The following is a 26,576-nucleotide window of genomic DNA, read 5'->3' on the forward strand; positions in this document are numbered from 1 at the left end:
TCTGCTGGACCCTCTTCTACATCCATGGTCTGTGGTCTGTTGGACCCTCTTCTACATCCATGGTCTGTGGTCTATTGGACCCTCTTCTACATCCATGGTCTGTGGTCTGTTGGACCCTCTTCTACATCCATGGTCTGTGGTCTGTTGGACCCTCTTCTACATCCATGGTCTGTGGTCTATTGGACCCTCTTCTACATCCATGGTCTGTGGTCTGTTGGACCCTCTTCTACATCCATGGTCTGTGGTCTGTTGGACCCTCTTCTACATCCATGGTCTGTGGTCTGTTGGACTCCATTTTGGATCCTTGACGTGAAAAAGTTTGAAATTTCTCTCAAAATCTGTGTGGTGGGTTTTTCTAACTTCCATTTATGTCCATCGCTCACTTTATGCTCCTCTGGGAAGCAGCCGGGCTAAAAGTTTAATAAATAAATAAGTAGATAGTTATAATAATATGAATATTTATAATATTTTATTGTTCAACACAGGCCATTTCAGTAGAAACATTAAATATGACAATAGAATAGAAATAATTTAGTTTTAATTTTGTACGTCTCTTTGTAGGCGGACGTTTTACTGGCGTCTGATAGTCACTTTCAGTCCAAAATGGCGGAAGCGTAGCCCTGCTGCTGGGTGCTGAAGGATGACATGGAACAAAGTATTGACCTTGACTTCTTATCAACATATGTTCTTTGTTGTTATTATTATGTGTTATTATTAGAGGAGCTAACATGTTGACATTTAGAAGGCAGACTAAATATTTGACGTGGTTTTGACAGGACAACATCCTCACCTCTGTAGAGCCAGCAGGGAACCTGTTTTACTCTCCTCAGGTGTAGAAGGAGTATCTAACACACTCCCCCACTCTTCCTCTCCATCCTTCTCATCCATCCTCTTCCTCCTCTCCCTCTCCTCCAGGGATCCGTCCTCCCCGTGGGACAGCTGGGTCTGGCTTCCTCCCAGACTGGTGCCTCTACTGTGGCTGGAGGGGTAGCTGTGAGTCCGTGTGAGACTGGAGGAAGAGATTTTCATACGAAGCATACAATCACAGTGAAATTAGGGCAGCCAATCCATTAAAATAGTCAATCGCAAATTAATCGCACATTTTTTAATCTGTTCAAAATGTTCCTTGAAGAGAGATTTGTCAAGTATTTAATACTCTTATCAACATGGGAGTGGACAAATATGCTGCTTTATGCAAATGTATATATATATTTATTATTGGAAATCAAACATATCAAACATAAATCCATGTTGACATCTTTCTAATTAAATTTAGTAACAATGCATGTTTGAATCCTTGTTCTACTATAGTTGTCTGTATTTTTTATTGGAGATGAAACTGATATTGATCCTCTGATCTAACTCTGGGTACGATTGCAAGCAGATTTTCCCCCCCTAAATGTTCCAGTGTATGTTCCTTTAAAGCAATGTTCGCCAACATGTAGGCCCCCCAAGATGATTAAAGAGATGTGACTTTAATGTGAAATACTGAATACTTTCATCTGTTCAGACCTCTGAAAATCAGTCAAATAACATCTGCTCATAATTCATAACCTCTGATGTGGGGTAACAAGACAAGGAGGTTGGGAAGTACTGCTTTAAAGTATAAGGCTGGCATGAACAGAGCCGTTTGAATGGCTCCATGAATCACACAGATGATGTTTGTACATTTAAAAGATCATTTTTCGAGTCCAGAAAGTCTCAGTTTGTTGTCGTATCATTTAGTTTAGTGTGAAACCGCTCAGTAAACTACATCTCTCATCTCACACAACATACGTCACCAAAACTAGATAGCTAGCTAACTCAGCTATTCTGAAATAAGGTCCCATGGTGGTCACAGGAAGGGGCGGGACTTTACCTCTCTATTCTTTAATATTATTATTATTATTATTATTATTATTATTATTACTGACAAATCCCATTAAAAGACATCATTTAATTTATTTGATGAAGAAGTCTGGTGTGTGTAAGCTCTGTATATTAGCTGGTTGTAAGTGAAATCCATCAGCAGTAACATGAGTGTTGTCCTGTGATGCTACAGACCTGTAGGGGCTCTGAGGGCTGTGGTCTGGCGTGATGGCGGTGTGTGACGGGTTGGACAGGTAGCTGATCAGAGACACGCCTCCTCTGTTCTGTCGACTTTTAGACACCAGAGACGGGAGGGAACCTTCGCCATCCTGCAGCTCACGCATCATGGACTGCAGAGGACGGAGGACAACCACAGATATCAATGTTAATATCACTGTTTAAAGCCACGACGGGCTGTAACTGAAGTCATGTTGTCACAGTTAATGCTTGATGGAATGATGGTGATGATGGAATATGATTGACTTCTAACTTCAGGTTGTTGCTTCACCCCAAGACAAACTGAATTAAACATTCCTACTTCCAGTCATATGAAAGACAGGTTTTACTGCACAGTCCATGTTCACCATGTCATCACTGAAAGCTAATGTGATCTACAGACTACAGCAGAAAATTCATTATTTTACATTAAGAACCATATTGTCACAAGGAAATCATAAAACTGCTGCAATAGTTCCAAATTAAAAGCCCTCTTTTCTTTTGTTCCTCAGTTTTTAAACTTAACTTAATTTAAATACTTAACTGCACTGGTTACCAACCTGTGGGTCCTGGCCCCCACTAGGGGTTGCCAAAACTTCACAGGGGGTCACAAGGCCTTTTTGATTTCAAGGAGTGTAATGGCACATTCACACCAAAAGCGAAGCAACCTTTTTAACGCGGCGTGAGTCCCTACAAAGTCAATGCCAAGAGGCAAATAGAAGCAAATTTGCGCCGGCCGACGCGAATGATGCAATTTTGCGTGATCGTGTTGCGTCATTCACGCCGGGAGTTGAAATACTTCAACTGCAGCGATAATTCTTGTGTCTTTGTGTGGTGAAAGCCTCTCAGCGTTGAGATTGTCCTCCTGTCCTCACTGACGTCCTGACGTTGTTGAATCAGAAATGGAGGATAAATAAATCTTGTATGTGTCTGTGGTCAGCCAGAGCTACGATAGTCCATCATCTCTGTACAGAGACCGGACCAAACTCTGTGTAGAAACCACAGACTGTCTACGGTAGAAACAACAACGTCTCTAGATGACGTCATGTTGAGTGTTGATGGAGCAGCTGCATAGCCTGCCACTGATCCATCCAGACTCCATTCAGAAAGCAAGCATTTTAAAAGTTTTTAGCTTGTCGTCATGGTAACAGACCTGACAAAACATGAGTTCAGACTTTTTACTAATAAGCATCATTATGTAGTTATTTCAGCATCACTTTGATCTGTTTATTGATATTTTGCATTGATTGTTTATTCCTTTTGCAGTACTCCATGTTGTGGCCATTAAAGCCCTTTGAATTAGAGGATGAGGGAACAGATAGAGGTACTGTGGGTATACTGTTTACCACTACATGCTGTGTTCAGGAAGAACATGCATGAATATACATGGGAATGTTCATTAATCTATTTACACATGTGGTGTATACTCACTATGAAGTATTTCTACTCACTATGAAGTATTTCTCAGTGAAGTAGGGGGTGTATACTCACTATGAAGTATTTCTCAGTGAAGGAGGGGGTGTATACTCACTATGAAGTATTTCTGCTCACTATGAAGTATTTCTACTCACTATGAAGTATTTCTCAGTGAAGGAGGGGGTGTATACTCACTATGAAGTATTTCTCAGTGAAGGAGGCGGTGTATACTCACTATGAAGTATTTCTCAGTGAAGTAGGGGGTGTATACTCACTATGAAGTATTTCTCAGTGAAGGAGGGGGTGTATACTCACTATGAAGTATTTCTGCTCACTATGAAGTATTTCTACTCACTATGAAGTATTTCTCAGTGAAGGAGGGGGTGTATACTCACTATGAAGTATTTCTCAGTGAAGGAGGCGGTGTATACTCACTATGAAGTATTTCTCAGTGAAGTAGGGGGTGTATACTCACTATGAAGTATTTCTGCTCACTATGAAGTATTTCTACTCACTATGAAGTATTTCTCAGTGAAGGAGGGGGTACTCGGTGCCGTCCAGCTGTAGACTGAGCTCTTCCTGCTGGACACTGACGTCCTGCTGATGGACAGCGGTCTCATCTTCTCAGCGCTGTCAAACGGACTGCAGGTACACACACACACACACACACACACACACACACACACACACACACACACACACACACACACACACACACACACACACACACACACTGAATATATTAAAATACATCGTTACACAAACATGCAGAATATTACAGCTGTCCAACACATTTCTTCCTCATATATTATTACTGCTCTCATGAGTGAGTTTCCAGATGTTTCAAGATGTGATAAATGGCTCATCCTGTACCTTTCCTTACTGTGAGGTAATCCTGACAGCATGCTGTGTACATTTACTGTTTCTGTGACTAAACCTGTCTAATAGTTATTATCAGTCACAGTTAATTATACAGGTGTTATGCTTTTGTGGATCACATCATTTTACCGGCCCATGAGCTCACTGAATTTATGTGTTTGTTTGTTTTATTTACACGATTATATATTTAGGGCTGTCAAAGTAAACACCATTATAACACTTTAACACAAATTAGTTTTAACGCCACTAATTTCTTTAACGCAACTTGCAATTTTTAGGTTGTAGCGGCTCAGTTTTAAAACTAGTGTGAAGATACCTGTATCATATGAAACTAGAAAACCTGATGAATTGGAAGAAAAACTGTCATGTTAATTTTCAAAGGGGTCCCTTGACCTCTGACCTCCAGATATGTGAATGTAAATGGGTTCTATGGGTACCCACGAGTCTCCCCTTTACAGACATGCCCACTTTATGATAATCACATGCAGTCCGAGTACGAGCACAGCAGTGTTTTGTGAGTGTGTGAATTTGGCAGCTTTGTGTGATTTTCCTTCTCTCCGGGGAGAATCCATGAAACGTTCTCCACCTGGCTTCTCTTCTCTAAGCCCTGAAATGTGATCTGTCGTAGTGCAAGGGTACAGCATTGTGTGTGTGTGTGTGTGTGTGTGTGTGTGTGTGTGTGTGTGTGTGTGTGTGTGTGTGTGTGAGATGTACATTCTGTATTCAATGAGCTGCACGGCGACAGCTGGCTCAGGTTAGAGGAGGCAGAGAAAGAAAAAAATAACAGATTCTGCAGGACGGCTGATGTGAATCTATAATCATAATAATTTGTTGTTTGTTGCTTGGCCTTGTTTTACTGTTCTGAGCCTTAGTGCTGGACCATCCACCTCCATCTAATGATTCTATACTATCACCATACTTGGGTGCTGATTCGATATGTGTTGTGATTTTTAAGTATTGTGATACTTGTTTACCACTAGACCATGGGAACAAGTTGAATCATACACTTCTAAAATGTTAGATTTTCTGCATGTACTGTATGTAGTCAGAGATGTCCTGAAGTCAAATATATCAGTCATTGTCAGGAATTATTTATCACAGTTTTTTTATCCAGCAACCCAAAAATCAAAGAATAAAGAAATTTCCCTCACAGATTAGTGGTATTTTCTTCTTAATTTATAAGGGACATGTAATGTTTTATACTTCTGCTGAATATAATCAATCAATCTTATTTCCATAGATGTATTTTGTATATACAGTTCCCTTTGTTAACACCTTATTTTGAAAAGCGGACGTAGTCCCATGTGTCTACTTCCTCTAACTTCTCCAAGGTGGTCTCTAGCTCTCCCGTCAGCTCCGTTCTCTTTATCCATCCATGATCAGCTCCATCGGGGCCGTTTGTTTTGGTTGACGGATACGGAACGGATATGACGTCACGTTACTCAGACTACAACAATAAAAGCGGTAACTTCATTCTACCTCCACATAGACTCAGATGAAGCAAATATATCGATTCTGGCGTTAAAACATCTTTTTCAAAATTGTAAAAAACTAAAAATCGTGATACATCCATAGGAGAATGGATTTTTTTCCGTCCCTAGTGATCATGATGTAAAGTGACGGTAAAGAAGCTGGACTGGGAGAGACTAACATTGTCTCCCAGCGGTACTCCTTCTTCATTGGGCTCGTATGGGAGGAAACTGTATCTGATTGTTTGTTTACCGTCATGTGACTCATCATCACTTGGTGACACAGAACGAGGCGCCGCCACACTTCTGAGATCAGAGAAGACGTTCTCATATTTTACGCTACAGATTTAATTTCCTTACACACTCTGTCCAAACCTATTCCCCCGTCACATCATCCAGTTATTCTACCGTCCTTCTGGGAATATCACTGCTTTCACTTCACCTTCCCATCAACCCCCGTCCACGCTGGAGGAAATGCCTCTGCGCTCGACGTCATGGCGCTCTTTGCCACCAGCTCATTTGTTATTTTTTTACATCAGGTCATGTGTATATGTGTCCTTCTTATTTGTGTTTGTTCCTACTTCCAGGTGACTTCCAGCTGCAGTTTGATGGTTCCCAGCTCCGTGATGTCCACCTGCATCAGCTGCGGCCTCGCCACAAAGAAGTCCGCGCTCGCACACGTCACCAAGCCGACCAGCAGCCAACCCAAACCCTTCGCCTCCGTCACCTGAGAGAAGAGACGTGATGGGTGAGTTACCTGATGTCTTCTACAACAAGCTCAATAAAAATAAATTAAATCTCTAATACAACAAAAATACTTAAAAAAGTACACCAGTTGGTGACCTTAAAGGTCATTAGAGGTGGAAGAAGTATTCAAATTCTTTACATAAGTAAAAGTAGAAATACCACAGTGTAAAAAATACCCCATTACAAGTAAGTATATAACTTTATATTCAGTGTAAAGTAGTATATAAAGTATAAAAAATAAAAGTACTCATTATGCAGTAACATTCCACCACTGCCCAGACAGAAGGGATTATGGGTGTTCTGACTTTTACTAAATCATTAAATAAAACTGTCCTCTACATGCATTAGTAAGTACATGTGTGTGTGTGTGTGTGTAACCTTGATCTCAAAGTTGTGGTGTATGTACGGGAGGAAGACCATCTCCTCTTCGTCCCAGGACTGTGTGTCGTCTGATTCAATCTTCCCTCTGATCCTCCATCGCTGGCGGCCCAACCGCACCACCACCTGGTCACGTGACATCACGGAGACATGATATCACTGCGGTGCTATAGCTCTGGTTGTCGCCTCGTTCTTCATCAGTACGTAAACATCAATAAAACAAACACAGTGATGCTTCAGAAGCTCACCTCGTACTGGTCTCCAGGGCAGAGCCGAGCAAAACCGATCAGACCTGCAAGATAAAACACATTTAAATCATATATAATATTATAATAATAATTAGGATTATAGTGTGTGTGTGTGTGTGTGTGTGTGTGTGTACCTTTCATCTTGATGTGTAGCTCTCCCAGGAGGATTTCTAACTCTCCCTCCATAACTGACATGTCCTGCAGAGGAGAAGTTAAGGTTCAATGTCATATCTATATTTGATTAAATGTGTATTCTGTTATCACATTATATAAGTTCTAATAATATTGAAGTTCATGCAGCAGCTCATATAGATTTTGAATATATGGACTATGCTGTGGCTAATGAATGATGTAATGCAGTGGTTCTCAAACTTTTTACGCCACGTACCACCTCAGAGAATATTTGACTCTCCAAGTAGCACCATTATGACCAGGGGAGGTGGGCAATTATTTTTCCTGGGGCGCCACATAAGAAACCCAGATTGTTGATGGGAGCCAAACAAATTCTGTCAGATGTAACCTCTATTTTATCATTACATTAACTTATAGAAAACATACTGCGCACTTATTTTTCAGCATTTATTCTACTGAAAATCACTCCAAACAGCATATTATTAAGAAAATGATATTATATGCAGGAGTTTTTGAATCGTACAGGACTGACTGTTTTGGGTAGTAATGTTTCCATTAACAAAACTTAACAAAACAGAGAATCCCCCAGCATGCCAACATATAAAAACATGCACTGCAGGTCCAAAAAGCAGGGAGGGTAGCCTACTGTACACAGTATTGAACTGTACTTTGTTATTGTCATCTATAGTGGTTGTTTGCATAAAAACACACAATTCAAATGATTATTTTAATATTTGCTTTGATAAAAAAAATCTTGACCAGCTGCTTAGAGCTGTGTTAGGAAGTTAAACAGCTCATATTTCTTTCTCTAATATCTATTTTATATTGATGTGAAAACATCTCCTTTAAACAACTGGATTTATTCAAGTTTCTCACCAAAAACTACATTTTACCAGACTACATTTGAACACATCATGATAACTTTGTAATTGACCTTCGCCCAATAGTAATTTCTCCAGGGCCGACTTTGAATGCCTCATAACAATAACTTAATGGCACCTCAGTTAACGTTCGTATCTCCGGTATTTAGCCAGGTAGGACTGTGCTGCTAATGGCTGCCAACAGCTAACATTACTATCTCTCCTCCTGTTGATTTCAACACAGGTTTGTTGTTCACAGTGTCTCTTTATCAGGGAAAAATAAGGTGCACCACCTCAGGTTTATTATCTCCATGCTGTTGAGCGCCTTTTTTTCTCTCCGCCACGTCTCTGATCAAACAAACTGAAACATGATACAGCGTGCGTATGCGTCATTGTGCAGGTTGAACTTTGGGAAAGCATCAATAAGAGGAATCGATAGTCAGAGATTCCTCCGCGTACCACTAGAGAGAGCATGCGTACCACCAGTGGTACGTGTACCATAGTTTGAGAACCACTGATGTAATGAGTCTAAGTGCCCGAATGCAGGGATGTTTTTGTTATTTATGACAGGTTATTAGTGCCATAAGGCAGTGCACGTGGGTAGAAAAGGTTTTGAATACGTGTTGCTAGAAGGATGTAGAAAAGTTTGCAAACTTTGGAGTGTCCCGCTGTGTGATATTGAGTGAGAACATGTAACCAGTAATAGAGTCCTGTATTGCCCCGTTTCCACCGCAGGAACTTTCCCCCGGAACTAAGAACCTTTTGAGGAATTCATTGTATTTCGACTGCAGGGCACAGGGTCTACATTAAGTTCAGGGACATTTTACCCCCCAAAAAAAGTTCCTGGTCAGGGGGTAGTACTTTCTGAAAGTACAGGAACTTTCTGGGTGGCGTTTACAGGGATGACCGTTGTTGATTGGTCAAACACACACAGCACCGCTGCTTCAACTGTACCGCTTCATTCATAAACAAGGAAGGCTGCAGAGTGAGTTTACCGCTGTGACCACCAGCAGCCTTCGTCTCATCATGATGCTTCTTCATACGTCAGCGGACTAATTGTCCTGATCTTCTCAGGTGTTTAGACCGCGATGGAAACGCAGACAGCGGTGGGCTGAAGGAACCTTTTAGTTCCTTAAAAGTAGTTACAGGGACTAAAAGACCCGGTAACTCTTGGTGGAAATCCGGCTCATGTAGGAATGGAGCATCAAGTTGATAATGACGTAACTTTGGATCATTACCTTCCGTGGTGTTGTAAAATAAACACCAATATTTTGGGTTTTCACTTGACAGTTGGATTTAACTCAATGGAAGTCAAAACGAAGATACTTTGCAGTCTTCATCATGACACAACAGATATATTGTTGACGGCAACATTTCTGTCCCGGTGACATCAGAACTCAGACGGAGGTGAATATGGTGGTTTCAGTACCTGCAGGCTGTGTCGGTGGTTGCGACTGAGCTCCAGCAGACTGTCTCTGGAGGCTCTGCTGGACGGAGACAGAGAGAAGGCTCTCTTCATGTTCACCACTCCCTGACACAACCTCCACTGGATGAAGTACGTCTCATACAGCTCCTCCACCTGCAGACACACACCGTGGTCAGCTACACCGTCAACACATCAACACACTGAGCTGACCTCCATCTGTTGTTGGCACAACTTCACATGGACTGATAGTGTTGTTACTTCCTCAGGCCTTCCAGTCATTGCCGTTCTCTACCTGTCCACCATCTCACCTGCTCACCTGTTCCTCATTCCCTAATCACCCCCCACAGTATTTATACCAGCCCATCTCCTTACCCGTCCCTGTTGGGACCAGCTCCCCAGTAAGCGTGGGCCTTTCTTAGACCACCTCCTACACCCTCACCCTTCCTACTTCCTAGGGCTGGGAGAGTACCTCGCGATTCGATACTATCAGGATACTTGGGTGCTGATTCAATATGTATTGTGATTTTTGGTAAATGGTGAATGGACTTGCATTTATAAAGCACTTCTCTAGTCTTCCGACCACTCAAAGTGTTTTACACTACATGTCAGAATTCACCCATTCACACACAGATTCATACACTGATGGCAGAGGCTGCCATGCAAGGTGCCAACGTTTCCTGTCCGTGACAGAGTTAGCATGCAGCTTTAGCCGTGATGTCTAGCTCTGCTTTTCCTGTCAATGTGTGAAACCCAAAGTGTTTCCATCCTTTACTGGATGTGTAGAGTTTACCACGCTGGATTTAACATGTGAGAGTGCAGGTTGAATCCATGCTGACCCTCCAACGTTTTAGACTTTCTGAGGTTTGTTTTGGTTGACGGATACGGAACGGATATGACGTCACGTTACTCAGACTACAACAATAAAAGCGGTAACTTCCTTCTACCTCCACATAGACTCAACTGAAGCAAATATATTGATTACGGCATTAAAACATCTATTTAGAAATCGTTAAAAAAATTGTCATACATAGTTTACAGTATATGTAGTATATTCACTGAATCACTGAACCGTCCTGTCTGCCTGGATTGTCTTCATCATTTCCTCACCCTCACCTGCCCGACACAAAGCTGTTAAATGTTCTCCATATCTTTAATTTTAAAAAACACAGAAATATCGCCTCAACCTGAGAAAAAACCTTGAACTAAAAAGACGAGACGGTGTAGATGTGATGTTTACCTTGCTGATCTGAAATTCTAATCTCCGTATGTATCTCTCCAGGGCTCTGATCTCCTGTGAAAGCAACAATATGATGGCTGAGTTTCACTGTTTGTATCGGTTTATTATATTATACATTCATCTATACAGTATGACAGCAGGCTGGACCATAGTTAGATAAAACAATGAGAAACTTACCTTCTCCAGATCATAGAGAAAGGCCTGGAAACACAGAAAATACATCATCATCATCATCATCATCATCATCATCATCATCATCATCATCATCATCATCATCATCATCATCATTTAAACCAAACTATCCCCTGACTCTTCCTCTCTCTTCCTCCTCACCAGTCTGGAGTTTCTCTTGGTCTCTCTCTGCTGTGAAGACAGGAAGTCCATCTCTGCCTGGTGACCCTCCAGGTACTCCCTGCAAACACCAACATTCAGTAGATTCTGCGTTTTTTCACATTAAACTCACATTACAGTTGAGTTGGACCAAAGCACACTTGGTGATTGTTGGAAAGAGTGACTACGACGGTTTAGGTGAGTCTTATTTTGTTTCTGTCCAGTTTGAATTAAGTGTTTTAAGATGCTCCGCTACGTACAGATGATCTCAACATAAACACAAATACACGTGGATGATGGTGCAAGCTGGACGGGGGGGGCGATCGTACTTGGGCAGCTTTGCGGAGGTATGCGCTCTCCGCATTCTAGTTAGCAGTGTAACCTTGATTATGGAGAGGGCTGTTAGTGAAACACCTCAAGCTGGACTTCCTTCCTGTTAGCGAATACAAGGGATTGCGGAGCTTTTATTGTGACGGTAAAGAGGAAGTGTAATGTGTATAAAGTGAAAGTAAAGACGGTAGCATGTTCAAGCCGCTGTCTCATCGTGTCCTTATTCCACATAATAAATAAGTATAAACGCACATAAAAGGCCGCTCAGTTACAGTAGTATTATCAATTTTCTTGTCCTTATTGTCCTAATGCCTATTGGCTATTAATTTGAAAAAGAATGAAAATAAAGTAAATTTAGTCCACTGAAGACTGAAGGGTGGTGGCGGGCCCAATTTAAAAAAAAAAAAAGCATTAATTGTATTAAGATTAAAGCAGATTAAACCTTATTGGCGTGTGACGCCTTGTGACAGGATTCAGATATGTGTCAGTAGTAAGTGGTTCCACCAGAGAGACATTTCCCCTCTAAACTTCTCACATGGTTTCATGTTATATGTTATATTTCTGGTTATAGTAGGGCTGTCAAAGTTTACGCGATAATGACGCGTTAACGCAAATTTGTTTTAATGCCACTAATTTCTTTAACGTATTAATACAACTTGTGATTTTTTTAAAGCTAGAGTGAAGATACTGGTACTATATGAAACTAGAAAAACCTGATGAATCCATCGTTACCAACCATGTCATACTAGCTTGTTGTGAAGGTTGATAAATAACGCTCCAAACTTACACTCAATTTTGGCGAGGAAAAACTGGCATGGCCATTTTGGAAGGGGTCCCTTGACCTCTGACCTCCCATGTTGAAAAAAGTATTGAATACTTGACAAATCTCACTTTAAGGTACATTTTGAACAAATATAAATGTGTGATTAATTTGCGATTAATCACCATTAAATGTGGATAATTATTTGATTAATTGTGTTTAAATATTTTAATCGATTGCAGCCCTAGCTTGAATACATAGAAACTGTCCAATTTGTTTTACCAGAAACAAAAATAATCCAACATAAATGTGTATCAGACTTTTTTATTTTCTTCTTCTTCTCTCCCATTAATCATCTGACGACCCCTCAGATTTATCTGGTGACCCTTTGGAGGGGCCCGTCCCCTAGGTTGGGACCCACTGGACTAAACTAGCTAACTGTATATAAAGTAGATAAACTGGCTCCACCTGCAGTAACATGATGCTCTAACATTGATGCTTCACTATCTAATAATGTCATTTTATTTTGATTTGTATATCACTAACATTTACTTTTACTTTAGTATTGGTACTTAAAGTATCTGAGTACTTCTCCCAAAACTGCTTCCTACTTGTAGTATATAAGCAGTATTAAATCACACACTTTAGTATTAGTATGCATAATTTAGCTCCTGTCAGCAGTACAGTACATATTTAAGGAGGTATTTAAGGGTACATATTTAGGGGTATATTTAAGGGTATATAGGGTACATATTTAAAGGTATATCTAAGGGTATATAGGGTACATATTTAAAGGTATATTTAAGGGTATATAGGGTACATATCTAACGGTATATTTAAGGGTATATAGGGTACATATTTAAAGGTACAGTATATTTAAGGTTATATAGGGTACATATTTAAAGGTATATTTAAGGGTATATAGGGTACATATCTAAGGGTTTATTTAAGGGTATATAGGGTACATATTTAAGTCCACTAGTAGTAAACATACTTGAGTCCTTTGCGTAGCGCCTGGAAGACTCGGTCCACCTGATCCGGCTGCAGAGACCAGATAGCCCCGCCCCTTCTGCTGGGAGACAGGTGCATTCTGGGAGATTTAGCTCCGGTCATGGCTTTGGAGCGGAGAGAGTTACGAACAGAGGACGACCTAAAAACAGAAATATAAACATAAAGACACAGAGTGAGATAGTTACCTACATAGTACCTACATTTACCTACTGGTAAATATTGGTAAATACTGGTAAAAAGAGGTAAATACTGGTAAAAAAGATACTGGTAAAAAGAGGTAAATACTGGTAAATACTGGTAAAAAGAGGTAAATACTGGTAAAAAGAGGTAAATACTGGTAAAAAAGATACTGGTAAAAAGAGGTAAATACTGGTAAAAAGAGGTAAATACTGGTAAATACTGGTAAATACTGGTAAAAAACAGGTAAATACTGGTAAAAAGAGGTAAATACTGGTAAATACTGGTAAAAAGAGGTAAATACTGGTAAAAAAGATACTGGTAAAAAGAGGTAAATACTGGTAAAAAGAGGTAAATACTGGTAAATACTGGTAAATACTGGTAAAAAAGAGGTAAATACTGGTAAAAAGAGGTAAATACTGGTAAATACTGGTAAATACTGGTAAATACTGGTAAAAAAGAGGTAAATACTGGTAAAAACGAGGTAAATACTGGTAAAAAGAGGTAAATACTGGTAAAAAGAGGTAAATACTGGTAAATACTGGTAAATACTGGTAAAAAAGAGGTAAATACTGGTAAAAAAGAGGTAAATACTGGTAAAAAGAGGTAAATACTGGTAAATACTGGTAAAAAGAGGTAAATACTGGTAAAAAGAGGTAAATACTGGTAAAAAAGATACTGGTAAAAAGAGGTAAATACTGGTAAAAAGAGGTAAATACTGGTAAATACTGGTAAATACTGGTAAATACTGGTAAAAAAGAGGTAAATACTGGTAAAAAGAGGTAAATACTGGTAAATACTGGTAAAAAGAGGTAAATACTGGTAAAAAAGAGGTAAATACTGGTAAAGAAGATACTGGTAAATAGAGGTAAATATTGGTAAACAGAGGTAAATACTGGCAAAAAGATACTGGTAAATAGAGGTAAATACTGGTAAAGAAGATACTGGTAAATAGAGGTAAATACTGGTAAACAGAGGTAAATACTGGTAAAAAAGAGGTAAATACTGGTAAAAAAGATACTGGTAAAAAGAGGTAAATACTGGTAAAAAGAGGTAAATACTGGTAAAAAAGATACTGGTAAAAAGAGGTAAATACTGGTAAAAAGAGGTAAATACTGGTAAATACTGGTAAAAAGAGGTAAATACTGGTAAATACTGGTAAAAAGAGGTAAATACTGGTAAAAAGAGGTAAATACTGGTAAATAGAGGTAAATACTGGTAAAAAGAGGTAAATACTGGTAAAAAGAGGTAAATACTGGTAAAAAAGATACTGGAAAAAGAGGTAAATACTGGTAAAAAGAGGTAAATACTGGTAAATACTGGTAAAAAAGAGGTAAATACTGGTAAAAAGAGGTAAATACTGGTAAATACTGGTAAGAAGAGGTAAATACTGGTAAAAAAGAGGTAAATACTGGTAAAAAAGAGGTAAATACTGGTAAATAGAGGTAAATACTGGTAAGAAAGAGGTAAATAATGGTAAATAGAGGTAAATACTGGTAAATACTGGTAAAAAGAGGTAAATGCTGGTAAATACTGGTAAAAAGAGGTAAATACTGGTAAAAAGAGGTAAATACTGGTAAATAGAGGTAAATTTTGGTAAAAAGAGGTAAATACTGGTAAAAAGATACTGGTAAATAGAGGTAAATACTGGTAAAGAAGATACTGGTAAATAGAGGTAAATACTGGTAAAAAAAAGAGGTAAATACTGGTAAAAAGATACTGGTAAATAGAGGTAAATACTGGTAAAAAAGAGGTAAATACTGGTAAAAAGATACTGGTAAATAGAGGTAAATACTGGTAAAGAAGATACTGGTAAATAGAGGTAAATACTGGTAAAAAAGAGGTAAATACTGGTAAATACTGGTAAAAAAAGAGGTAAATACTGGTAAAAAGAGGTAAATAGTGGTAAAAAGAGGTAAATACTGGTAAAAAGAGGTAAATACTGGTAAAAAAGATACTGGTAAAAAGAGGTAAATACTGGTAAATACTGGTAAAAAGAGGTAAATACTGGTAAAAAGAGGTAAATACTGGTAAAGAAGATACTGGTAAATACAGGTAAATATTGGTAAACAGAGGTAAATACTGGTAAAAAGATACTGGTAAATAGAGGTAAATACTGGTAAAGAAGATACTGGTAAATAGAGGTAAATACTGGTAAAAAAGAGGTAAATACTGGTAAAAAGATACTGGTAAATAGAGGTAAATACTGGTAAAGAAGATACTGGTAAATAAAGGTAAATACTGGTAAAAAAGAGGTAAATACTGGTAAAAAGAGGTAAATACTGGTAAAAAAGAGGTAAATACTGGTAAATACTGGTAAAAAGAGGTAAATACTGGTAAATACTGGTAAATAGAGGTAAATATTGGTAAACAGAGGTAAATACTGGCAAAAAGATACTGGTAAATAGAGGTAAATACTGGTAAAGAAGATACTGGTAAATAGAGGTAAATACTGGTAAAAAAAGAGGTAAATACTGGTAAAAAGAGGTAAATACTGGTAAAAAGAGGTAAATACTGGTAAAAAAGATACTGGTAAAAAGAGGTAAATACTGGTAAATACTGGTAAAAAGAGGTAAATACTGGTAAAAAGAGGTAAATACTGGTAAATACTGGTAAAAAGAGGTAAATACTGGTAAAAAGAGGTAAATACTGGTAAATAGAGGTAAATACTGGTAAAAAAAGAGGTAAATACTGGTAAATACTGGTAAAAAGAGGTAAATACTGGTAAATACTGGTAAATAGAGGTAAATATTGGTAAACAGAGGTAAATACTGGCAAAAAGATACTGGTAAATAGAGGTAAATACTGGTAAAGAAGATACTGGTAAATAGAGGTAAATACTGGTAAAAAAAGAGGTAAATACTGGTAAAAAGAGGTAAATACTGGTAAAAAGAGGTAAATACTGGTAAAAAAGATACTGGTAAAAAGAGGTAAATACTGGTAAATACTGGTAAAAAGAGGTAAATACTGGTAAAAAGAGGTAAATACTGGTAAATACTGGTAAAAAGAGGTAAATACTGGTAAAAAGAGGTAAATACTGGTAAATAGAGGTAAATACTGGTAAAAAGAGGTAAATACTGGTAAAAAAGATACTGGTAAAAAGAGGTAAATACTGGTAAAAAGAGGTAAATACTGGTAAAAAAGATACTGGTAAAAAGAGGTAAATACTGGTAAAAAGAGGTAAATACTGGTAAATACTGGTAAATACTGGTAAATACTGGTAAAAAAGAGGTAAATACTGGTAAAAAGAGGTAAATACTGGTAAATACTGGTAAAAAGAGGTAAATACTGGTAAAAAAGATACTGGTAAAAAGAGGTAAATACTGGTAAAAAGAGGTAAATACTGGTAAATACTGGTAAATACTGGTAAAAAAGAGGTAAATACTGGTAAAAAGAGGTAAATACTGGTAAATACTGGTAAAAAGAGGTAAATACTGGTAAAAAGAGGTAAATACTGGTAAAAAGAGGTAAATACTGGTAAATAGAGGTAAATACTGGTAAAAAGAGGTAAATACTGGTAAAAAAGATACTGGTAAAAAGAGGTAAATACTGGTAAATACTGGTAAATACTGGTAAAAAAGAGGTAAATACTGGTAAATACTGGTAAATACTGGTAAAAAGAGGTAAATACTGGTAAAAAAGATACTGGTAAAAAGAGGTAAATACTGGTAAAAAGAGGTAAATACTGGTAAATACTGGTAAAAAAGAGGTAAATACTGGTAAAAAGAGGTAAATACTGGTAAAAAAGAGGTAAATACTGGTAAAAAAAGAGGTAAATACTGGTAAATAGAGGTAAATACTGGTAAGAAAGAGGTAAATACTGGTAAATAGAGGTAAATACTGGTAAATACTGGTAAATAGAGGTAAATACTGGTAAAGAAGATACTGGTAAAAAGAGGTAAATACTGGTAAAAAGAGGTAAATACTGGTAAAAAGAGGTAAATACTGGTAAATAGAGGTAAATACTGGTAAAAAGAGGTAAATACTGGTAAAAAAGATACTGGTAAAAAGAGGTAAATACTGGTAAATACTGGTAAATACTGGTAAAAAAGAGGTAAATACTGGTAAATACTGGTAAATACTGGTAAAAAGAGGTAAATACTGGTAAAAAAGATACTGGTAAAATGAGGTAAATACTGGTAAAAAGAGGTAAATACTGGTAAATACTGGTAAATACTGGTAAAAAAGAAGTAAATACTGGTAAAAATAGGTAAATACTGGTAAATACTGGTAAAAAGAGGTAAATACTGGTAAAAAAGAGGTAAATACTGGTAAAAAAAGAGGTAAATACTGGTAAATAGAGGCAAATACTGGTAAGAAAGAGGTAAATACTGGTAAATAGAGGTAAATACTGGTAAATACTGGTAAAAAGAGGTAAATACTGGTAAATACTGGTAAAAAGAGGTAAATACTGGTAAAAAGAGGTAAATACTGGTAAATAGAGGTAAATATTGGTAAATAGAGGTAAATACTGGTAAAAAGATACTGGTAAATAGAGGTAAATACTGGTAAAGAAGATACTGGTAAATATAGGTAAATACTGGTAAAAAAGAGGTAAATACTGGTAAATACTGGTAAAAAAGAGGTAAATACTGGTAAAAAGAGGTAAATAGTGGTAAAAAGAGGTAAATACTGGTAAAAAGAGGTAAATACTGGTAAAAAAGATACTGGTAAATAGAGGTAAATACTGGTAAAGAAGATACTGGTAAATAGAGGTAAATACTGGTAAAAAAGAGGTAAATACTGGTAAAAAGATACTGGTAAATAGAGGTAAATACTGGTAAAGAAGATACTGGTAAATAGAGGTAAATACTGGTAAAAAAGAGGTAAATACTGGTAAATACTGGTAAAAAGAGGTAAATACTGGTAAAAAAGAGGTAAATACTGGTAAAGAAGATACTGGTAAATATAGGTAAATATTGGTAAACAGAGGTAAATACTGGCAAAAAGATACTGGTAAATAGAGGTAAATACTGGTAAAGAAGATACTGGTAAATAGAGGTAAATACTGGTAAACAGAGGTAAATACTGGTAAAAAGATACTGGTAAATAGAGGTAAATACTGGTAAAGAAGATACTGGTAAATAGAGGTAAATACTGGTAAAAAAAGAGGTAAATACTGGTAAAAAGAGGTAAATACTGGTAAAAAGAGGTAAATACTGGTAAAAAGAGGTAAATACTGGTAAAAAAGATACTGGTAAAAAGAGGTAAATACTGGTAAATACTGGTAAAAAGAGGTAAATACTGGTAAAAAGAGGTAAATACTGGTAAATACTGGTAAAAAGAGGTAAATACTGGTAAAAAGAGGTAAATACTGGTAAATAGAGGTAAATACTGGTAAAAAGAGGTAAATACTGGTAAAAAAGATATTGGTAAAAAGAGGTAAATACTGGTAAAAAGAGGTAAATACTGGTAAATACTGGTAAAAAAAGAGGTAAATACTGGTAAAAAGAGGTAAATACTGGTAAAAAGAGGTAAATACTGGTAAAAAAGATACTGGTAAAAAGAGGTAAATACTGGTAAAAAGAGGTAAATACTGGTAAATACTGGTAAATACTGGTAAAAAAGAGGTAAATACTGGTAAAAAGAGGTAAATACTGGTAAATACTGGTAAAAAGAGGTAAATACTGGTAAAAAGAGGTAAATACTGATAAAAAGAGGTAAATACTGGTAAATAGAGGTAAATACTGGTAAAAAGAGGTAAATACTGGTAAAAAAGATACTGGTAAAAAGAGGTAAATACTGGTAAATACTGGTAAATACTGGTAAATACTGGTAAAAAAGAGGTAAATACTGGTAAATACTGGTAAATACTGGTAAAAATAGGTAAATACTGGTAAAAAAGATACTGGTAAAAAGAGGTAAATACTGGTAAAAAGAGGTAAATACTGGTAAATACTGGTAAATACTGGTAAAAAAGAGGTAAATACTGGTAAAAATAGGTAAATACTGGTAAAAAGAGGTAAATACTGGTAAAAAAGAGGTAAATACTGGTAAAAAAAAGAGGTAAATACTGGTAAATAGAGGTAAATACTGGTAAGAAAGAGGTAAATACTGGTAAATAGAGGTAAATACTGGCAAATACTGGTAAAAAGAGGTAAATACTGGTAAATACTGGTAAAAAGAGGTAAATACTGGTAAAAAGAGGTAAATACTGGTAAATAGAGGTAAATATTGGTAAATAGAGGTAAATACTGGTAAAAAGATACTGGTAAATAGAGGTAAATACTGGTAAAAAAGAGGTAAATACTGGTAAAAAGATACTGGTAAATAGAGGTAAATACTGGTAAAGAAGATACTGGTAAATATAGGTAAATACTGGTAAAAAAGAGGTAAATACTGGTAAATACTGGTAAAAAAGAGGTAAATACTGGTAAAAAGAGGTAAATAGTGGTAAAAAGAGGTAAATACTGGTAAAAAAGATACTGGTAAAAAGAGGTAAATACTGGTAAATACTGGTAAAAAGAGGTAAATACTGGTAAAAAGAGGTAAATACTGGTAAAGAAGATACTGGTAAATAGAGGTAAATATTGGTAAACAGAGGTAAATACTGGTAAAAAGATACTGGTAAATAGAGGTAAATACTGGTAAAAAAGAGGTAAATAGTGGTAAAAAGATATTGGTAAATAGAGGTAAATACTGGTAAAAAAGAGGTAAATACTGGTAAATACTGGTAAAAAAGAGGTAAATACTGGTAAAAAGAGGTAAATAGTGGTTAAAAGAGGTAAATACTGGTAAAAAGAGGTAAATACTGGTAAAAAAGATACTGGTAAAAAGAGGTAAATACTGGTAAATACTGGTAAAAAGAGGTAAATACTGGTAAAAAGAGGTAAATACTGGTAAAAAAGATACTGGTAAAAAGAGGTAAATACTGGTAAATACTGGTAAAAAGAGGTAAATACTGGTAAAAATAGGTAAATACTGGTAAATACTGGTAAAAAGAGGTAAATACTGGTAAAAATAGGTAAATACTGGTAAATACTGGTAAAAAGAGGTAAATACTGGTAAAAAGAGGTAAATACTGGTAAAAAGAGGTAAATACTGGTAAAAATAGGTAAATACTGGTAAATACTGGTAAAAAGAGGTAAATACTGGTAAAAAGAGGTAAATACTGGTAAAGAAGATACTGGTAAATAGAGGTAAATACTGGTAAAAAAGATACTGGTAAAAAGAGGTAAATACTGGTAAATACTGGTAAAAAGAGGTAAATACTGGTAAAGAAGATACTGGTAAATAGAGGTAAATACTGGTAAAAAAGATACTGGTAAAAAGAGGTAAATACTGGTAAATACTGGTAAAAAGAGGTAAATACTGGTAAAAAGAGGTAAATACTGGTAAAAACGATACTGGTAAAAAGAGGTAAATACTGGTAAATAAAAGATGAGATGTCACAAAGATGTGTTTGTGTCCGTGCACACATCTGTTCTGTGTTTTCATCAGACATATTTCTCACAGAATAAGCTTCACTCACATTTAGCAGACGTCCTCTGTAATTATGGACTCGGCTATAACGGTGTTTTCATGCTGTTTGATATGTGTGTGTGTTTATGTCATGTTTAAGGCCCGGGTCGTGTCACTATCAAAGCTCCATAATGAAGAATGATGGGATGGAGACCACATGGTGTCATGCTGTCAGGGCAGGAACACAGTGGAGACACTCAGGAATTAACACAGAGAGGGTGTGTGTGTGTGTGTGTGTGTGTGTGTGAGTGTGTGTGTGTGTGTGTGTGTGTGTGTGTGTGTGTGCGTGCGTGCGTGCGTGCGTGCGTGTGCGTTTGTGTCCATGTTTATGATGAGAACAAACAGGAAGTGCATTCCAGCGCTGCTTGTTGTCATGTCATGTCGTCCTCTCTCTCGTGGGACTGACGGTTGACATCTGTGTGTTTCTTCATTCAGAAATAACCTCTTCCAGTAAAGTCTGTGGTGCGTTCACTGTCTACCCGTCGATGAGGAACAGGCTCGTCTGAGAGCGGCGGGATTTCCCTCCACACGACATGAGACAGTTTAGCTTCACGTTTTACTGCCGTCCGGAAGTCGCTTGCAGTCCAAAATGGCGGAAGTGTAGCTCTGCTGCTGGACGCTGATGTTGACATGGAACCAACTATTGACTTTCACTTCTTAGCAACATACGTTCTTTGACGTTAGTTTTCCGTCTACGTAGACGTAGATGATGACCTAAAGACCTAATATGTTCCTCGTCATTTCTTTAGGACTGAAGCGATTTAATGTGTGTAACCATAACCTGCATTCTCATTGGCTGTAACAGCGTGTGACTCACTGTCGGCGTCCAGTCAGAGAGCTGAACCCGGTGAAGGAGCGGCTCCTGTGGACCAAACCTCCGTCTGATGGAGAGTCGAATCGCAGCTTCACCGACATCCTGCAGAGAGACGGAGAATAATTACAATGAGTACGACTTTAATTCATACATCTGTGAAAAAATCCTTAAACATTCCCCGCTGTTACGCGAAATGTTACCACCAAACGTTCCTGCCAAACGTTACCGCCAAACGTCAAGACTTTAACGAGAGAAATTCATCCACACCTATTTCAAAATCTAAATTACGCTTCTCACAACTATCTTCAAAGATAAACCAATCTGGAAAGGCTGCTTCAAGATTTCCAAAGATCTTCACATCACAATATTAATAGTTTGTTTATTTATTACTGAAGTTTCTTCTTGTTATTGCTTCATTCTCCTTTGCTGCTGTAACACTGCAAATGTCCCTGCTGTGGGAATAATAAAGGATTATCTTATCTTATCTTAATAAGCATCTGCCACAGGCAGGCAAATTTATTAATCGCATGATTATCCATAGTTAATCCAGATTAATCCTAAATGAATTGCACATTTTTTAATCTGTTCTAAATTAACCTTAAAGGGAGATTTGTCAAGTATTTAATACTCTTATCAACATGGGAGTGGACAAATATGCTGCTTTATGCAAATGTATGTATATATTTATTATTGTAAATCAATGAACAACACAAAACAATGACAGATATTGATCCAGAAACCCTCACAGGTACTGCATTTAGCATAAACAATATGCTCAAATCATAACATGGCAAACTGCAGCCCAACAGGCAACAACAGCTGTCAGTGTGTCAGTGTGCTGACTTGACTATGACTTGCCCCAAACTGCATGTGATTATCATAAAGTGGGCATGTCTGTAAAGGGGAGACTCGTGGGTACCCAAAGAACCCATTTACATTCACATATCTGGAGGTCAGAGGTCAAGGGACACCTTTGGAAATGGACATGACAGTTTTTCCTCGACAATGTTTAGCGTAAGTTTGGAGCGTTATTTAGCCTCCTTCACTACAAGCTGGTATGACATGGTTGGTACCGATGGATTCATCAGGTTTAATAGTTTACTATGATACCAGTACCTTCACTCTATCTTTAAAACTGAGCCGCTACAACCTAAAAATCACGAGATGCATTAATGCGTTAAAGAAATTAGTGGTGTTAAAATGAATTTACGTAGACGCGTTATTATCGCGTTAACTTTGACAGCCCTAAATTTAGTGCATCAGACATTAATGTCCCCCTCAGGATGAATTGTAATAACGTTGGTGACTTTTCCAACATCATCTGTTAAAGCTGCTCAGTGAGGTGATCCAGGTTCCTCTCTGCATGATGCATTTATTCACTTCACTGTTCTTTTTTTGACAAACGGCTCCAAACAAAAAGATGTTTTGTTCCACATGATGGATAATAATAGCAAAGTGTCGGTTGTAGTTGTGGCCGACTGCGTCTTTAACTTTATCTGCATGAAATACCATTCAGACAAAATAATATTATTCTATGAGAAAATGACCCCAAATGCATTTCCTTCATGACGATGAAGAGAAAACAAAACAACAAAGTGATGTTTACTGTGAATGAATCCCATAGTTGTGACACACAGGTTCACATGCTGCGTGTAAGTGAACAATAACAGCCAGTCTGGATGCCATCTGCTCCGTCTGAGGTTGGTTGAAGCTAAAAACAACATGACTATTGTTTTTGTCTACATGTTGGTCAGCTGTTTTCTCCTAAATGAGCTGCTGAAGGTGTTTCTGATGGTTCCTCTGTGATGTGGAGGAGAGGATCTCAGAGCTAGTCTGAACATCATGACCATCTGGCTCCGTCCGTTTCCTCTGCTTGTTTATTTATCATTTCTGCAGGTCGTCTTCATGTTCAAATCTGAAATCTAAACCGATAGCATGAGCAGAAACCTGTAGTTCAGAGTGACCCAGTTTGGAGTCCTGACCCAGATTGTAGAACACACTCTGGTCCTGATGCCAGAACCAACAGAGTCACCAGCAACCAGACATAACACACACGGGGATGGAGAAACCAGGTCTGATGGCTCTGAACCAACGTTAGCTTTAGCTTATGTGTCTGCCTATTAATAGTAAATCTTGTTTCAGGTGAGGACGCTGTGACCAGACTCTGAATCACTCTGACAGAACCTCCTCTGACCGGTAGGTCCACTTTTATACTTGTTAACACAAACTCGTCTCCCTCCATCGCAGATATTTATGATTGCTTTAAAGCTGCAGTGGGTAGAAATGGAGCAAGTATGATTTAAAAAAAGTTATTTATATAAATGGTCACTATATCCTGACAGTAGTGCATGAGACAGGTAATCTGAAAACGATCATGTTTCTTTGTGTCCTCCGGACAGAGCGGAAAAAAACAAACAGTCAGAGCTGATCTGAGGTCTGCTGTCCAGCTGCCGTCTCTGAGCCGGCTGTCAATCACTCACAAACTCCGACCAAACAGTCAAACTAGGCAGTGCTGATCAGATATGAATCATTATTCTGTTACTGTAATGTCTATTTCTCTCCTCAGATGTTCTCAGAATCATCTTGTAGTGTACGGTTTAGCTGTAAAATGAGAGAGTTTGTGACCCGGCAGCCATGATGAGATCTGTTGAGGAAATACCAAGCACCGCTCACAAGCCGGAGCACAGCCAATAGGAACGCTCTCTCTCTGAAATGACCTGTGATTGGTCAAAGTCTCCCGTCACGGGATAGATTTACTAAAGCCTGAAAACAGAGCCATGAGGAGGAGCAGAAGTCTAGTTATCTCTCAGAACAGTGTTGCATACTGTAATATTTCACCAGAAAGTATAAATAGTATGAACAGTAATTCATGTAATAGTGGTTTCATACTAAAATATCTCACATACTGTTTTAACTCTTTTACTAAATAACATGTTAGTGTGGAAGTTAAGACGCTACCCTAACCCTACGCTACCAATATCTGAAATGAGAAGTCAATGTGGGAGGAGGGAGAGGTGACGTGTGTGTGTGTGTGTGTGTTTGTGTGTGTGTGTGTGTATGTGTTGAAGGGTGTCTGGAGGCAGATCTGCTCTGGCGTGTTCAGGGAGTGGCCATGGGTGGCACAGGCCACCCCTGAAATCTGATTGGCCACCCCAAATGCCACCCCAATATCTTAAAATATGATTGGCTATATGCCCAGTCAGAGGCGGGCCACGGCACTGAATGGAAACTGCACTCTTGTTTAGAGTTGCAGTTCCTTCTCAAACCTGAGAGGCAGAGATGCGCTAAAGTAGTATGTAGCCTGCAAAAAAAAAAGGCGCGAAGAAGAAGAAGTTTGAGCAGGTGAACCTACAGGTGAAACAAACTCAGTCTATCGAAGCAACACGTCTCTGGAGCGTCGTCGTGAAAGATGTGAGTAGCCTACATTTTACTACACTTACTGTGCCTGTAGTTAAACGCTGTAACGGTAATAAGCTAAACATTTACCCTGTCTTGTTTTATTTATTTTTATTGTAATTGGCACAAGGCTGTCATCATCTCATCTCATTAGCAAACACTAGTGATGGCGAGATGAAGCCTCATGAAGCTTTGAAGCTTTCCAGCAAATTGGTTCGGAAAAGGGTTCATTGCTCGAGGCTTCATGTGCTCACGAAACCACCTAGTGGTCAAAGAGTGTAAAACAGGCAGATATGATCTTAACCATGTGATAAGATAAGATAAGATATTCCTTTATTAGTCCAGCAGTGGGGACATTTGCAGTGTACAGCAGCAAAGGGGATAGTGCAAAAAACAAGATGCATCAGCTAACACAGTAAAAAAAGAGCTAAACACAGTGTAACAAAATATGAACCAAGTATAAAGATAGGAAGTATAAAAATAGGAGCAGTATATACAGTATTGACAATAAACAGACTATTAACAAAATTGCACAAGTGGAAAATGATATTGCACAGTGAGAATTAAATGAAAATCCACCTGAAAATATCAGGTTATTGTCAGTTTGTCGTTTTTTGGTGTGTAAGTGTAAGTGCTCTACTGGGAGCAGTGCTGGTTGTGGTCTACTGGGACCACAGCTCTGTGATATGCTGTATTTTGCGCCAGTAAGGCTGTTGGGAATGATTATAAACAATGAAAAAAAATCTATTACCATGTAATCAATTTATATATATATCATATATATAATAAAATGTCTATTTAGTAAGTATATTATGAGTATATAAGATACATGTATAATAGACTGTAATTGTTTTGTGAGTAATGCATCTTATGTGTGTAAACCAATCCTTTGGTCAATAATTGTATTGTAGTGTAGTGTAATATAATATAATAATTACAGGAGGGGTAATATTAGTGTTCTGTGTCACTTCTGGAAAGTGGCATTGGTTGAACCAGTGAAGATCTGAACCACTTCATGAACCAGTCAGCGGTATGGCCAGGCAGTGAGGCTTCTGATGTCATCAATGACGTCATTGGTCTAAAACGATACAAGCCTCGATACGCGCATCGCAGGAAACTTCCTGGATTACTCGACACACGCTCCAAAGCCTCGGCACAGCACGCAACATCACTAGCAAACACTGTTTTGACTGTCAACGATGCTAAAGCTACTATTTAGCCATCTAGCCCTCCCAGTCAGCAGTGCTGCATGTGAGCGGAGCTTTTCAGCTCTAAAGCTCATTAAAACTCATTTGAGGACAACCATGCTAGACAACAGACTAAGCCATTTAGGTTTGCTAAGTATTGAGTCAAGAAGAGCGAGGGCACTCAACATGGATGATTTTATCAAAGTGTTTGCAAGCAAACACAAGAACAGGCGAATTGCACTGTTTTAACCCTC

General features: G+C 37.9%; 1 protein-coding gene across 2 annotated transcripts in view; it reads right to left on the bottom strand.

The window, feature by feature from the left end:
* The window catches only part of ripor3 (RIPOR family member 3), a 69,521-nt gene that overhangs the window by 13,543 nt on the left and 29,402 nt on the right, over positions 1–26,576 (bottom strand). For both annotated transcript variants that reach the window (XM_074649757.1, XM_074649761.1), the window contains 13 exons: positions 21,743–21,841; positions 13,271–13,426; positions 11,190–11,268; positions 11,034–11,057; positions 10,857–10,910; positions 9,623–9,772; positions 7,336–7,399; positions 7,202–7,245; positions 6,954–7,079; positions 6,410–6,555; positions 3,996–4,122; positions 2,044–2,198; positions 791–1,009 (listed from right to left, as the gene is read on the bottom strand). In XM_074649757.1, the coding sequence (XP_074505858.1) occupies positions 791–1,009; positions 2,044–2,198; positions 3,996–4,122; positions 6,410–6,555; positions 6,954–7,079; positions 7,202–7,245; positions 7,336–7,399; positions 9,623–9,772; positions 10,857–10,910; positions 11,034–11,057; positions 11,190–11,268; positions 13,271–13,426; positions 21,743–21,841 (1,443 nt within the window). The remainder of the gene's footprint in view (positions 1–790; positions 1,010–2,043; positions 2,199–3,995; positions 4,123–6,409; positions 6,556–6,953; positions 7,080–7,201; positions 7,246–7,335; positions 7,400–9,622; positions 9,773–10,856; positions 10,911–11,033; positions 11,058–11,189; positions 11,269–13,270; positions 13,427–21,742; positions 21,842–26,576) is intronic.

Source organism: Sebastes fasciatus, chromosome 1, assembly GCF_043250625.1.
Source record: "Sebastes fasciatus isolate fSebFas1 chromosome 1, fSebFas1.pri, whole genome shotgun sequence".
Taxonomy (NCBI): Eukaryota; Metazoa; Chordata; class Actinopteri; order Perciformes; family Sebastidae; genus Sebastes; species Sebastes fasciatus.